The 16,698-nt window shown below is 31.3% G+C and overlaps 1 protein-coding gene across 4 annotated transcripts in view; it reads left to right on the plus strand.

Annotated features, from left to right (window-relative positions):
* The window catches only part of LOC139484788 (tumor necrosis factor receptor superfamily member 27-like), a 68,137-nt gene extending 51,681 nt beyond the window's left edge, over nt 1-16,456 (plus strand). Inside the window, exons 2-9 of one of the 4 annotated variants that reach the window (XM_071268756.1) lie at nt 9,214-9,442; nt 10,772-10,915; nt 11,144-11,331; nt 11,996-12,030; nt 12,690-13,016; nt 13,366-13,419; nt 13,771-13,848; nt 14,941-16,456. In XM_071268756.1, the coding sequence (XP_071124857.1) occupies nt 9,233-9,442; nt 10,772-10,915; nt 11,144-11,331; nt 11,996-12,030; nt 12,690-13,016; nt 13,366-13,419; nt 13,771-13,848; nt 14,941-14,969 (1,065 nt within the window). In that variant the 5' untranslated portion in view covers nt 9,214-9,232 and the 3' untranslated portion in view covers nt 14,970-16,456. Of the gene's footprint in view, nt 1-5,376; nt 5,451-9,213; nt 9,443-10,771; nt 10,916-11,143; nt 11,332-11,995; nt 12,031-12,689; nt 13,017-13,365; nt 13,420-13,770 lie in introns of those variants that run through there. The other 3 variants (XM_071268754.1, XM_071268753.1, XM_071268755.1) reach the window with 3 other exon arrangements.
* Nucleotides 16,457-16,698: the final 242 nt, after the last annotated feature.

Here is a 16,698-nt window from a genome sequence, read left to right on the forward strand (position 1 = left end):
TTAAGTATACTGGTCTAAACATGCATAATCAATGGAAAGATAAACTCATACATCAGTAAATTGTAAAACGATTCCAATTATGATTATCTTAATATATAATTACAGTAAGTAGCAAATGGTTGTGCAGCTGTGGCGATACCCAATACATATTTCTCAGAACGGTCTACGCAGTACCTTATAATTAGCTAAGGAACCGTAGGTTCTTATGATATTTTTGTCCATATATATGTGGTTCGCAAATAATCAAAATAAAAATATCACAAGGACCTAAGAGCTACGGTTCTGCAGCTACCTTATAACATAATAAGTCAATGGTTTAAAGAAGAAACCATATACCAAAATCGTTTGTTGTAAATCGTTCAAATCGAAATAGAAAAAAACTAGATATATGAAGTCGATAGCGTGGTTTATGTATAAGTTTTCAAACAGGTAGTATCTGTTTCCCAAACCTATAGCCATATTATCTTTTAATACCAGAAAAAGTCGTTTGTGTTCTTTTCCAAATTATGAAATGCATACTCAGTTTGGTATGCATGCTAAAAAGAATAAGGTACAAAAAAAGTAAAGTAACAAAGATACCAAAGTTCGAGGAAAATTCAAAACTGGAAGTTCTTAATCATATGCCAAAATAAAAAGCAAAAACACATCAAACGAATTGATAACTATGTCGTAATCCTGATTTGGTTATGACATTTTCTGATGTAGAAAATGGTAAAGTGAACAGTGGGAATTGATTCGTTTTGGAGTTTATATAATCCCTCACGTTTATCTAGATAAAGAACAGAAATGTTTTATTCACTTGATTAATAAGAATAGAAACTTGAATTTAAATTAGAACCCAAAAGAAATATTATCAGTAAACAATAAATAGCCTAAACACATGGGTAATCGATATAAGAAGTGTGTGTGTGTGTGTGTGTGTGTGTGTGTGTGTAGATTGGTAACGTGACGAAAATGGATAGGAAATGTCATAAATTAAGGACTCATGTTGGTATGCCTTACGATAGTTCTACGATATATTTTATTATTGTAAGTTTGTCAAAACCTTTAGGAACTTTAGTCCTCAATGCTCTTCAACTTGTTTATTACTCTTTTTGGCCTTTATACCTTTTTTTAGATTCGAGCGTCACTGGCGAGTCTTTCGTAGACGAAACGCTTGTCTGGCGTAAATACAAATTTTAATCCTGGTATCTGTGATGAGTTTATTTGTAAACAAATAAGGCCACCGCTTATATATACTTTATTTAAGAAGAAGGGCAAATACATTTGGTGAAAATAGCTTGTTAAGGAACTATGATTATTTGATTGAGTTAAGCCTGCGAATTGATATTTTATCGTGTGTTTTTCTATCTTGTGATGTTATGCTTTTGTTTCAGAAAAAGGGAGAAGGGTTGGTATCATTACAACGTTTAATCCCGCTGCAAATGTTTGCACCTGTCCTAAGTCAGGAATCTGATGTACAGTAGTTGTCGTTTATTTATGTAATTTTTTATATAGATTAGACCGTTGGTTTTCCCGTTTGAATGGTTTTACACTAGTAATTTTGGGGCCCTTTATAGCTTGTTGTTCGGTGTGAGCCAAGGCTCCGTGTTGAAGGCCGTACATTGACCTATAATATTTTACTTTATACATTGTTATTTGGATGGAGAGTTGTCTCATTGGCACTCACACCACATCTTCCTATATCTATGGAACAAATGGCTTACAAACTTTAACAAAGTAGTTGAAGTTCAGTTTTGTATTTTTGTATTTTTTAATTTCCGATTTTTTTTTTTGGTTAGTTATAGTATGACATTTTCGTTGTCGTCGTCTTCATCTACGTTCTCTGAATAAATCTAATTTCCAGATAGTAACTTTAATATAAGTGTGTGATTTCATAGCCAAAAAAGATTGTATGGATCGATTTTGTTTCTTTTTGTTCTAACCTTCATGAATTATTGTCCAAATTGTTTTTTTCTTGTTTTGGGACAATAACTTGTGTGTTAGTGTATGGATCGCTATGAACTTGTACCACAATGTTCTATACAATAAAAGGATGGCCGAGATTGATTTTGGAGGTTATGGCCCTCATTCCATTTTTGAAAAGTAGCCATATGTTGCATGTTGTGTCTATATTTGCCAAACCTGTTCAGGGTTCGATCTCTGTGGTCGTTTCAAGCTTCGCCTTTTATTTAAAGAGAGTTCAAAGATAGTTTTCAAATAATGATGTACTACAAATGTATCTGAGACATGTCTTCAATCGGTCTCAATATTCTATTTTATTCCTAAAATATGTCTATGGACAAATCATAGAACTACTTCCATAAACAAGTACCAGGGAAACAGACACTGTCATTAAGGGAAGACTGTTTACAATCGTAATTATTAGACCATGTCCACGTCTCTTCGGATTTAGTACTTAGTTTACTTGGTTTTGATAAAACTACATGATAATGAAAATGATATTTATCTTTATATTTCGCAGTATTGTATAGAGTAGATAGTTATCAAAAGTACCAGGATTATAATTTTATACGCCAGAACAACTTTAGCCACGATGTATTAATGTACAAACAAATAAAAATATTCAATACTGTAAAACTATGGGAATTCCCACATTCCAACAGTTCACAGAGAACAATAGTACAATCTGGAAAATAATTTCGCTCTAAAATCGAGTTGACTATCGCAGAGTTGTCCGACGATACTGAAGTAAAAAGAAGTTAGATTTACATTTTTGAAAAATGAAGTAGCTTTTAAAATCAGTACATTATTTGAAAAAAAATCTGTTTATTAAAGAAAGTACCCAAAGCATTCATTTAAAAATGAATTTAACTTCATGTCAAATACAAGCAATACGCACGATTTCCAATCATTGAGTATTTCTTTTGTTCATATTTTATGCATTTTAAATTTAGATGTTATATTTGATAAACAAGGTGGTGTAATCGTTTGTTTCTTTTTCATTTATAAGTAAATGTATGATCATAGATGCCTTTTAAAACAATTAAAAAATAGTTACTAAATTATAAGACATTTCTTTGGAACAATAACATATTCCTATAATAGTTATCAAAGGTACCAGGATTATAATTTAGTACGCCAGACGCGCGTTTCGTCTACATAAGTCTTATCAGTGACGCTCATATAAAATGTACTACATGTATAGAAATCTTGAAAAAAAATAGCAATTCATCAAATGACGCATTCCTGCTCAGAATTTTATGTAAATGTGTCTGCCATTTTTTTTTTTGTCTGTTCGCTATATCATCCACAAGTCTTTTAAGGCAATCTGATTGAAATATAAATCTTGTTCCAAAGCTCGGACACAAGATTTGTATTTGCTAAGTGAGGACAGAGGATCTGTATTCCAATCAGAATGGATTTCAAACCTGTCACTACAACCAACGACCGCCGCATTCATTGGTTGAATAAAACGTAAATAAAGATTGAAAAGTTAAACGTTATAACAGTTGTGACAATAAGATCATTGTTTTGTTACATAGGAGAGACTATTGTGAAGTTTTCAATATTCATTTGCTTTAACCCATAAACACGTTTATATATCCTTGAATGACCAGTGCAGCATGAACTGTTACTGAATACCCTACCGATGCATCGTTAGAGTCTCGTATTAAACCTTTTCAACAATTGTCTACACCTACAGTTGAGCACGACTACGACAGGTAAGATGTGAGGGGTCGTCTCAAAAATAAAAATTGAAAATAATACTATTGATCACTATTGAACTTATTGCTTGAAATTTATTTGATTGGCAATGATACAACTTTCTACTAAAGTTCAAATGACATGGATTTTTGTTTAAATTCAGAATAAAGAAGAGGATTAACTTAACGGAGAAAAAAAGAAGAGACCCCCCCCCAAAAAAAAAAACACAGAAAAAAACACGATCTATGCATGCGATGATCGACTAAAAGGGAATCATATATGAAGATGAAGCATAATGTTAAAATATCCCACCATTAACTAAAATTTCTACTATGTGAAGACCGTATAAATTACCAACATTTTCAGGACTTTGTTCAGGCGCACAAAACATGCGACGGGGTTTTACTAGTAAAGAAAAGATTATAAAACCGGCAAAGCTTTGTCAAGGAAAAGATAAACAGAGAAACAATTTCTGACCCGTTGACAAAAAAATAAAATATAGCAATGACAGTGTAACATATAAAACCAACGAGACTTGATCAACACGGACCCCATTAAACTACAGAATGCATTGCTATGTGATATCCGCTTCTTGTAAGAAACCCTGAGATCATTTTCGAAAACTGTAAAATTGCTCTACGATAAACATGATAAAGGGAACACGGGCAATAATATGGGCCAATCAGTTCGGGAGGACGCTTATACATTTAAATGAGGGATTACTTAAGTCATTGGGATCCCAACCCCTGCTTATCACTGTCCAAAAAGAATTTGCAATGACAAAGCTCTATAGTAAGTAGCGTGTTGAATAAATTCAATAGGCAGGGATGCGTATGTACTGCTTAAATGTTGATACATTGGAACGAGAAGTCAATTAAATCCCCCCTATTCATGAAAGAAATACATCAACTTTAAGAAGGTATCTTGAAGCGGCGTAGTCTTTCGTTGATAAAAATGGCGATGTGATATTTTCCTTCCACTTTTGAAATCAATATGTTTTCACCTCTCCCGAAATTCAATATGTACATCGGGTAAGGATAAGCTCGTTTGTAAAACAAAAACAGACAGTCCATTAATTATGCTTCATAAATTCTCAGATATTTTACAGAATTTTACAGATACACATTTATCGTTTATTGCCATGCGGCATAACCATAAAATGAAGAGAAAGCTGATCATGCAGGATACGGAATGATTGCAGTAATTTTAAAATCTATTCTACGTGAAATGTCATGTAATATCAATATTATATGATAGAAAATTAAATTTATTTACTTTTTTTATATATATCTTCTGTAGATATATATAACCGCCAAATCGAATTTATATACGTAATGATAATCAGACGTTTTTGTATTTGAAACGACCCCATCATTTTACCTGTAAACTGTAGGTGTCATTAGTCGGTGTCGATAGTTGTTGAAAAGGTCTAATACTCAGCCTTCGAGTACCCGAATATATTTATTTTTTTCTGCCAATTTTAAGGAATTGTGCTGTCTGTTGATTCATTAGAGTAACAATATTTATTGTTATTCCGCTTCGTATCTTTCATGTTAATATGTTTCAAGTAAATGGATTAGACAAAAACGCATGTTATTCAACAAATATCTATACATAATCTTATTAATAATATCTAATGTTTCGCTTGTCGATTGTGTACAGCAGTGGACACTTGTACGATTCCCATTGTATCTACAGTGATCACAGACCTGAGATCACATGAGTAAACAAATGGTAAAGTTCAATGTCAATTTGAATGTTGTTGACTGTTTTAATGCAGGAGACATTCTTCATTGTATTTGGTAAGATATCTTAATTACTATGTATGGAAATGAATTACGTTTTTCTAAATAATTAAATGTATCATTACTGACGATTTTAACACGTTAGTGTTAACAATATTATCGCAAACTCGCATAACAAGCTGCAAGAGAAATGTTATGAAAATAGGTCATTCACGTACTGTAATTTAAGTTCAATTTAGTAAAGAGCTACGGAAACTATGATTGCGGTTTGAATTGGACATATGATGGTTACTTTATATATCTTGATAACAACACATATTCGGTATAAATGAATAGTATGATAGCATAATTCATGACTTTTTTTGTGTGGAACATAAGTGAAATACTTTTGTTTACAAACAACCTACCCACGTGACATTAGGCGCTTCTCGGATTCATGAATGAAATACTGAATGTCTGTTTTATTTATTTTTTCAGATGTTTTGTTTATTTTTGAACAAACACAAGTTTTTCGTAGTTTCTTAACAATCTTTAAAGTTTACCTTGATTTAAATTTGACACATTTGTTATTTCATTGATAATAATGTCAGTCATTTCCATAGCAACTGATCCAATTTGTCCCAGTGGCCACTGGCCACATTGCCTACAACAGTAACGTTACTAATTAGTAAATAAATGAAAATGTTTTTTAGCTATATTATACATATTTATATTTTCATGTTAAATTTTTCCATCGACTTGTATTTGTTTTGGAGTTTACTATTTAAACATTTTAAATGGAAAATTACAAGTCATGTGATGTTTATAAATCGATACTACTTTATTTATGTCTGTGCTTACTAGAGCATGACGTCTACACTGAATTGTTGATTTATGCACGATAAAGTGGTGATGACATTTCAGAGATGTACATGTATCAAATTGTAAAATATAGAACTAAGTACAATTTACAAATTAATAAGCCATATGTGCATTTTTGATTATACAGCGGTGATCGCAGTGGAAATGAGAACTTATTCCTCAGTAGAAATGAGAACTTATTCCCCAGTAGATTTGAGAACTTATTCCCCAGTAGAAATGTATTATAAAGTGGAAATGAGAACTTATTCCCCAATAGAAATGTATTATAAAGTGGAAATGAGAACTTATTCCCCAGTAGAAATGTATTATGAAGTGGAAATGAGAACTTATTCCCCAGTAGAAATGTATTATGAAGTGGAAATGAGAACTTATTCCCCAGTAGAAATGTATTATAAAGTGGAAATGAGAACTTATTCCCCAATAGAAATGTATTATAAAGTGGAAATGAGAACTTATTCCCCAGTAGAAATGTATTATGAAGTGGAAATGAGAACTTATTCCCCAGTAGAAATGTATTATGAAGTGGAAATGAGAACTTATTCCCCAGTAGAAATGTATTATGAAGTGGAAATGAGAACTTATTCCCCAGTAGAAATGTATTGTAAAGTGTAAAAAGATTCCAATTCTTAATATCTTAAAACATAATTCCGGTAAATAGTTGTGCTGCACTGCTGTACTGATGACAGATACGGTTTTTTTTAAATTCAAAGTGTATTCCGTCTCCCGTTTAGATAAGACACCATGTGCTAAAGGCGTTCGTATGAAAAAAGAAAAAAAACCAGATACATGTTCAAAGTTTGGATGCACATGGCGGGTTATGCATGCTTAGTTAAAACATCTTATTGGTCTTGCTGAAATTTGGAGTTCATATGATTTTATTTTATGTTACCTTGATTTGTATTTTCTGAATTTACTAGATTTCAACATCGGTAATTTACTGTTGCCTCTTATATTTGATTTAGATATCATAACTCAATTCAACATAGCTAAATTTGACGACTATAGGGGAATAACGGGCACAGGACGTTTGCGCTTTTTTACCTGTTAATCGATAGGACATTTGCGCTTTAAAATTTGATTCACCTGTATTAAATTGACCGGACATTTGCGCTTTTTACCTATAGTCGTTTACCTGTAATTTTAGTGAGACGTAAGCATTACGTAAATAAAATCAACTTATATTTGGCATTAGTTAGTTCACATTAACAAAGCCTTCGACATAGAGTTTAAAGTTATAGAGACTTTTAATTTATTAAAGGTAAAAAATGTATATATGTCATGATGGATTTTCATATCGTTTTGATCAAACTCTCAAAAGTGAAAACCTTTCATGGAATTGCACCGTGAAAAAGTGTAATGCTTGAATTAAAACGGACAATGGGAATACTAATATTTTAAGTCAGAAAAATGAACATATTCACTCACAAACGGACGGAACATTTAATTGTTGCCTAAATTTGTTATACCAGCTTTATACCAGACAGAGTCATGGATTTAAAAATGGGAACTATATTCCCCTTGTATTTATTGTGTTGACTGTGAAGTCTGAGGAAATAACAATCCTGCCGGACCTAACCCCGGAAAAGAGGAGGGAAGTCATAACAACCAAAAAATTCAAAAGCGCAAATGTCATATGTAAAAAGCGCAAAAGTCCTTTTAAAAAAAGCGCAAATGTCCTATGTTTTGAAGCGCAAGTGTCCAAATAAAAAAGTGCAAATGTCCTATGAAAAAGCGCAAACGTCCCGTGCCGGGAATAAAAGGGATAGAAATAAACGCAAATAATTTTATAAAGAAGCAACAGACGTTTTCATCCCTCGCGCTTTTTTTGTGGTATTTGTATTGTACAACCTAAGGACCCTCTTAATTGTTCGAAGTTTCGTTTTTTTTTGGTTTGATTTTCTCTTGTAATCGTTCCTTCGTCAATTATAAATTGTTCGTTACACAGTGTGCAATGCTCCGTATACGGGAATTTATCGTGTCAATACAATTTATATTGGTTAAGACGAAGCAAAACCTGATAAATAAATTTTATTGACCCGATATATTCCCTATTAGGACCATTTCACACTGTATAACGAATTTATTATGATTGTGTTATCACACCACTTATGTGTTGTTTAAAAAAATATTATTAAAATAGAATTTAAATTATTAACTATTATTAAGGACAATATCAACCAAATGCAAAATAAAAAAATATTAGGACTTCTTTTAAATGAAGTCAATAGTAAAAGGGAGATAATTCGAATTGACTTCATAAAAAATTGCACTGAAATATATTAGGACAATATCAGCCAATCATATTGCAAGAAATTACTCGAAATCAGGATAAATCCATTTCCAATCTTCGGAGTTTAAACATTCGAAAAAAAATATATGAAAAGATCCGTTTATAAATTTCGTACGTCCAAAGCAATAAAAATCATTTGGTTGAACTTCCCCAACCTGTATATACTTTCTATATCTCGTCTTTCTGATCACACGAGAAGTATTGTCAGTATTCAATTGAGGTATGAAAAAAACTGAAATATTCAAAACAAAAGATACCAAACAGTTGCGCCATGATACGACCGTTGCTTTTTCAAAGAATTATTAAATTAAATTTCAATAATTTCTTAATATCATACATGTCATATCAGAAATAAATATAAAAAAACTAAAAGGAGGGTATTATAGTACCTTTAAACCAGTCACCAAAATGTCAGGAAATCTGGTGAAAGCGCTTTAAGGATATTGTCCGAAAACTAAAATCCCCCCTTTTTATGAATTAAATCCTATAACTTGGAAACGTAAAATCAAAAATTTAAAGATATCGAAAAGGACCTCCTGTCAACAGACGGACGGTCAACAGTATCATGTCAAAAATACGTTCCGTAAACGTGCGTATAAAAAGTAAAAAAATATTATTATCTATTCAAGAAGAGGAATTAAACAAAATGTTTTTTATTACTAATTTCAGATCCACTGGATAAAGTTAGATGGTAGAATTATTTCTACTACCAATATTTACTCTGCATATACTGCACCAGCTGGTAGCCTCAACGACTTCGACAGAGGTAAACAGTACACTGATCGTTAATAGTGTAGGTTCCTCTGGATGTGTCAAGGGCAAACAATACTACGACTTCGATCAAGAAAAATGTCGAAGATGTCCACGTTGTAGAAAGGCTACCAATCATTTGCAGTTTGTAAGTTGTAAACTTAGTTGTGAAAGGGTGAAAAGTAAAAATACTTTAACAAATAAAAAATAAGTTTATAAAAATAAAGAGCTACTAAGGCCGTGTTCACATTGACCTAAACTCGGTGTTGTGTTAGTGTAACTCACACATAAACTAAACGTAATTACGTTCCCATTGATAAAACTCAATGTTTACACGTAGTTTAAATCATGTTTTGTCTACATGCAGTCGGTAGTCGATGTAGGCCTTGTGTAGGTTAAGTGTACACAAAACTGGGCATTCAGAACTTTAATTTTGATATTAAAATTGATACTTATAACACTTATTAATAAAGTTCAGAAATATTTGCCTAAATTTGATATATTTATTTGTTATAAAAACACTTTTACATAGCCTTATTAACCTCTTATCAAGACCCATCCATCATCATTGCCGAACACATAATTCATTTTTTTCCCGAATCGACTGAACGTACACACTGACAGAAATATTTGCCACTGGTCTTTACTCAAACATCGCAATTCCTTTTCTTCGTCTGTAAGCACGCTGATGCAGCCTACGTTTTTAATGCGTAATCGAGACATCTTTAAACTACTGCAAACCATTCAAAATGACTTTCTTAAAGGAGCAACCACTTTACTTTTTAAAAAAAAAGGGAGGGGGGGGGGGGTTGGTCTGAGTCAGAATTTGTTTCTCGTACGAAAGTTTATATTTAGGTTTTTTTTTATAAAAGTACCAATTAAAAGTTCAACACTATAATGTATGGGGAAACTTTGGATTCAGAATATTTGTTTATTCTCATCATCTGTATGACCCGATTTTTTTTTTAATCAAATTGTCCCCCCCTTTTTTTTAAAGTCAAATAGTCGTTCCTTAACTGCTAGAAAGGTTGTTTGAAAATTTGAATTCGGTTCTACGTAATGAACATTTAAATGACATATAGTTTACAAGTGTGAACAAATCTTATGTACAGGTAGCTAAACAAGGTGTATAGATGTGAACAAATTTAATGTGAAACTAGTGTAAATTACATTAAACCAAATGTAAACATGTTTACTGTACACGGCGTTTGGTGTGAACACGGCCTAAGATTTACCTGTATTAAAAACAAATCTTACGGTGCCTTTTTCATTTTATAGCTTACACAGATATAAAATACAACAATACATAGTACTATGTATATAAGGTTAAAAATAATATTCCTACCTTTTCAATCATACAAATTATCAATCATAATAAAGTTTCTCTAAATTGAGTAAAAATCTACATCAATATTTAACACAATAAGTTATACGAATTTTAATCGACCTCTATTCAAGCTTTCTTTAACACTTTTAGAATATCAGAATCAGTCCAGAATTCGGTGCATTAGATTGTTATCCTTGTTACTGCAAGCTGGGTGTGAAGTTCAATAACGGATATGCTGGCAGATGTAGTGAGTGTCCCATCTGTAATACACATGGCCATATAAATAAAAGCAAGGTTAGTAGCAACAAAATTGATCATTTATACATGAGTTAAATGTAATATATTTCTAATACCTTTAAAATAGACGGAGAAATTAATTATGAGTACATATTTTGCAGAAATGTATACACAAACAATTAACGAATTACCATTTAATTACAACATATGCAAGTTGTTTAACTTTGAACTGACTTTAATGCAAACGTGTACTAAATTCGTGATAACAAAATAATATTATTACAGGAAATACCAACCGATGAACTTCATGGAGCATTTGATTGTTATCCATGTATATGTGATCCTGGATACTTTGGTAATGCCTTGACACATCACCAGTGTACAGAGTGTCTTGACTGTCACGGACAAAATAAACAGTTCAAAACTAATTGTACACAGACCACAGATTCAGAATGTGGTGACTGTCTGATAGGGTAAGGTTGTTTTCTTAAAAGAGGGACGAAAGATACCAAAGGGACAGTCAAACTCATAAATCTAAAACAAACTGACAACGCCATGGCTAAAAATAAAAAAGACAAACAGAAAAACAATAGTACACACGACACAACATAGAAAACTAAAGAATAAACAACACGAACCCCACCAAAAACTAGGGGTGATCTCAGGTGCTCCGGAAGGGTAAGCAGATCCTGCTCCACATGTGGCACCCGTCGTGTTGCTTAAGTGATTACAAATCCGGTAAATAGTCTAATTCGGTAGGTCATATTCATGAAAGGGGATTGTAGTTACGACGTAAGGAACATATCCGATATCATTTGTGAAACGGTTATTCCATAACGGTCAACCAACTCGTGATGGCGTCCGTAAAATTTACTTAAATTAACTTAAATCCTCTGTTTTTCATTTAACTTCAGATTATGAATTGAATCAGTATATTCTTATTCATAGTTTAAGCCCTTATGCTTTCAACTGCATTCATTGCTGGTTTAACCTCTCATTTTGTCTTTACTTTTCTATTTAGCATGTAAAAGTATGATTTGATATCTTTATCGGTTTTTACCGTTTTTTTCTTGAAACCATTTAATACTAATAATTTTTCAATAGTATGGTAATGTATATGTATTTTTCTCACTTCAGGTACACAAAATCATGGATGGAACATGCTGCATGTGGTAAGAGATTTATTGATAAAAATAAAATTTAAGTCAAATTTTGTTTATGTAATGATATTAAGATTCAATGCATCAAATTCAACTTTTATGTATTTAGCAATTACAAGTAGGTAGATTTCTAAGGCAATCATGAGAAAGAATAGAGAATGGAAACGGGTAATGTGTCAAATGGATAATAACCTGACTAATAAGCAGAAATAGCTGAAAGGCCACAATAGTTGTTCAATGAATGATGAAAATTCCGCATCTGGAGACGAGCTTCACCTGGGCCCTAAACAATAATATAAACTAGTTAAGCAAAATGAACGACACACTAAATTCTAAAATTTACTTACAAAAGAGGGACGAAAGATACCAGAGGGACAGTAAAACTCATAGTTTGAAACAAACTGACAACGCTATGGCTAAAAATAAAAAGACGCACAAACAAATAATGGTACAGAAGACAAAACATGGAAATCTAAAAAAAAAATAAGTCACACGAACCCCACCAAAAACTGGAGGTGGTCTCAGGTGAATTTCATTTGGGGATGACAATCATTATTAAAAAGCAAAACACGAAATTTTAAAGAACACCTTTTGTCATATGGAATGCCTAACATATTTCTGACTTTTTATGGCCATTGCTTGCATTAAATACATGCTATTTTATATTCTAGTGAAAATTGAAACAACGATAGTCACCCCAAAACTCAGTTCAACTCCAGGAACAAGAAATCTGCCGGCAAAAGAAGATAATGGACATGCTAAGAAATCTCAAACCATACTAGTTGTCATATTGATGATTTCAACTTTCTCTGCATTTGGTGTTATCTTCTTGGTGTACTATGTCATCAAACATTCATCATGTTGTAGTAAAGCCTATTATAACGTAACAGCCTCAACCTCTGCTGCCACGCTCACCTCTAGGTCATCCATGAACAAGAATAATAATTCACCCGGACAAATGGGTAGTGGATCCTCAAACTCTGCTGGTAATGTTTTACGTAAGCTTTTGAATTCAGTCGACATATCGCAAATTATAACTGTTGTATAAGGGACACGGGTTGAATGTCTACTTAAGAAATATAGAATAATAGTCTAACGATGATTTTGCTTGCATCTATCTTAAAACGTTAGATAATGTACAATTACAACAATACGCAAGTGAGATAGCAAGAGTCCCCTTATAAATTATACATGATGTGAATATACTACATGTACTACCAAAAAATATATTTTGATATACTTTAATAACTAAGCCTTGTATCTTTTATCTTAACATTTCAAAACTTAACATATAGTCTAATATTAAGGAAAGTAAATTATTGTTATTACAATTGTATTTTAATACAGTTTCAGAAAAAACAGACTTCGAGCAGAGTGAGGACCCACACCTTGAATGTGACGGTAAGTGACAAATATGTAACAAATATGCTGTAATGCAGAACAAGGTGAAAATGTGCTATCATGCACCATTATCATGATTATTACAATTTTCATTTCTGCAGAAGACATCATACATTGTTTTGCATTATTTATTGTAATACCATGCTTATATTTGTTGCTCATTTTAATTTATTTTAGTTAGACTGCTCAACTATAAAAACTATACTTGAAACTTTAAATGATAAATTATTAATTATTAGTATGCAGATAGTGATTCAGTTTATTAAAATGAGTTGTTTGCAACAATTTTTCTATTTGCCAGATGTGTTCTCAAGCCAGAACATTATTTAGGGATATCTGTTTTTATTGTAGGCTTGCTGACTGAAAATCATCCACAGAATGTGCGAAGAACCTCTGATGATAAAAATATTTATTATATTATCCAGAAAGGTGATTGTAATGATGTTCATATTAACTCACTACCAAGTACACCATCTTGATGTTTATTCAAGTAAATACTCCTTTCTCGTTCAATTAGATGATGGATCTCAGAAAAAAACCTGAACTGCAATATTTCATTTTGTATGTCAATATAAAGTTACCTCGCTCATCATGTGATCTGAATTGATAAAAAAAAAAATTACAGTGACTGAAATGGCACAAAGATTATAAATGGACATAATATGAATTTACAAAAGTGAAAACTGTATTTACATAAACATAGCTGGGCAATCAATCCAGTAACCAGTACTTTTGTTATTTAAACTACGATTTCAATATTCAATTAATATTTCTGTACTCAATTTAAGCTTCTTGTTAAGCTAATATCGATGAAGCTTTTCTTTTCTGTTTCTGTTTCTTACTGTTTGAATGCTCCCAACTTCTATCCCGGAGTGTATAAAGGTAGTAATTCCAGGAACTTATATCAATTACCGTTTTAATTATTGAACTTTTGCTAAACAAAGAACTAATATGTCTGGAAATGTTTTGTTTTATTGTGTTGCTTATGAAATAAATATTTTTGTTATAATATTAATTAATTTCATAACTATTTTTTGAAACATAAAAATCAATTGCGGTCTTGTTGAGATCTTAATTTTCAGTTTTATTGCTCCAAATCAAATCTGTGATTCCTGTAACATTTCATTATATTAATTACATATGCTTATAGCTATATCATATATATCACCTTTCAACCATTCAATATTAAGAAACATTATACAGTGTACTTGCATTTCATTTCTATTTATTTGTCCATAATTAGACTGCACATTATTTATAATGTTAAAAACAATAGATTTTTTTTATACATACACATACACTTGCAAACGTTTATATTTATAACAGAATCTCAAAAATACGAGCAAGATAATATTTTAAAATTAATATTTCTTGCAGTTTCGATAGTAAATGATATTTATGTATACATGTATTGGTGTCTCTTTGACACCATTTCCTTTCTCAATTTTATTCATTTATGTAATTACCTACTTGGTAATAATGTGTTTCCTTTACTTAACTTCTTAGTTGTTCATTATGTAGAAATTTATCAAACGTGGTCTGTTGAATAAGAAAGTTAAAGTTTACGCAAAAGAAAGTGATCTACAATACGAACATGCAAAGATGAAATCATTCTATAGATGTACCTCTTTAGAGTTCCGGGTATTTGCAACTTTTACTTTCCTACATAGCTTTACACTGTAGAACAACATAATAAACATTTAATTATTTTTTTTTATATCCAAAGAATTATAATGATGATGTTTAACCATGAACAACTGTTGCTAAGTAAGCAAATAAATATGTATCTTCGTCTGTTTTCTAATAGTTGTATATCCTTTCCGAAACTTCATTTTTTTTTTAGAGAAAAATTATAATTATTTGATATGTTTTTAAGCTATAATTTTAGTATCTGTATTTTATACTGCTACAGTCCCCACTCCAAACATTTGTGATAAAATTTTAACTGTGATATTTCTTTTTAATACTAGAACGTTTGTGACTGTCAAACATATAAAGCAATTAATATACATGTACATCTAAGTATCTTTCTAAGTTGTATTTCCTGAACTTGGTGTATTAACTTTGTACTAAGTGGAAGGATAAGTGTTCCTCTTTAATAATGATACTGTGTATCTAATTTGTTTAAAAAAATGTAAGATGAGTATAGACTGTTAGTGGATTAAATATACTCTTTACCATAGGGTATACAAGTAGAAGAGGATATACTGTATGTATAATTTTACACATAATCAAGATTTCAATAACGTAGCATACATCTGTTTATTCGCAAATATCTTACTAAAACTATACAAATGGAAGAAAACTATTAAATATTTGGGAAGAAAACCAAAAGGCCAACGAAAACTATAGTAATTTCTTGTTATCATTAAGTTTTGCAAATTGAAATTTCGTCTCATAAGATGACAGCTGTTTTTACCTATTAAGATGTGTGAGGAAATCAGGTATTTGATAGGTGATTTGCTGTTGTTGTGGCACACATACAGTTTCATTTCCATGAACACAAATATCTTTTTTTTTTTTACTTTCTTAAATCTTTCCTTACAAACAAAGTTACTCATCCATTTTTTAAAGAATTCAACAACAATGAATATTTAAAAAAAACTAACTATGAAGATTTCAATGTACAGTTGATGATGTATTACTTAGGCTGGTATCATTACATTCTTAATACTTTGTTTACAACAGCGGTATGCTACTGTTGCCTTTATTTAACATAATTCGACCACTTTGAAATGCAACTTTTATGTGCGATTTATCAAATATTCATATTTAAATAATGTTTGTTCATATAACTTTTCAAAATATTTCAGATACATGGCTTGATCTGTAAAATTGCTTTTCTATTTGTGAACTGCCATATTATTTATCAATGCATTAGTTTGTTGTATATGTATTAAATGAAGTGTTTGTGTTATTGTTATGTCATCTTAATCAAGATGTGTTATGAAGACATGATCATTTTGTTTACTTATTTTATTTTTATATTTTTTTACATGAAGAAAACATTGACATGTTAATAAAATTGAAATATAAAGTGTCTTATTTTTTCACTAAATATGCATTTAGAAGACTTGAGCAACACAATCGAACATTATAATATGTGTAAAAAAAACAGCATGGGTATACCATAATGTGAATTCAATTCGTGTGTACAGAATTTGGAGTGGCTAAACATATTTGTAAGTACTCAACCCTCCCCTAAACATTGGACAGTGGTGTAACAGCACTGCATAAGAACAAACGATAAAGATCTGTTGCAATCGACTTAACTCATCA

Source organism: Mytilus edulis, chromosome 8, assembly GCF_963676685.1.
Source record: "Mytilus edulis chromosome 8, xbMytEdul2.2, whole genome shotgun sequence".
Lineage (NCBI taxonomy): Eukaryota > Metazoa > Mollusca > Bivalvia > Mytilida > Mytilidae > Mytilus > Mytilus edulis.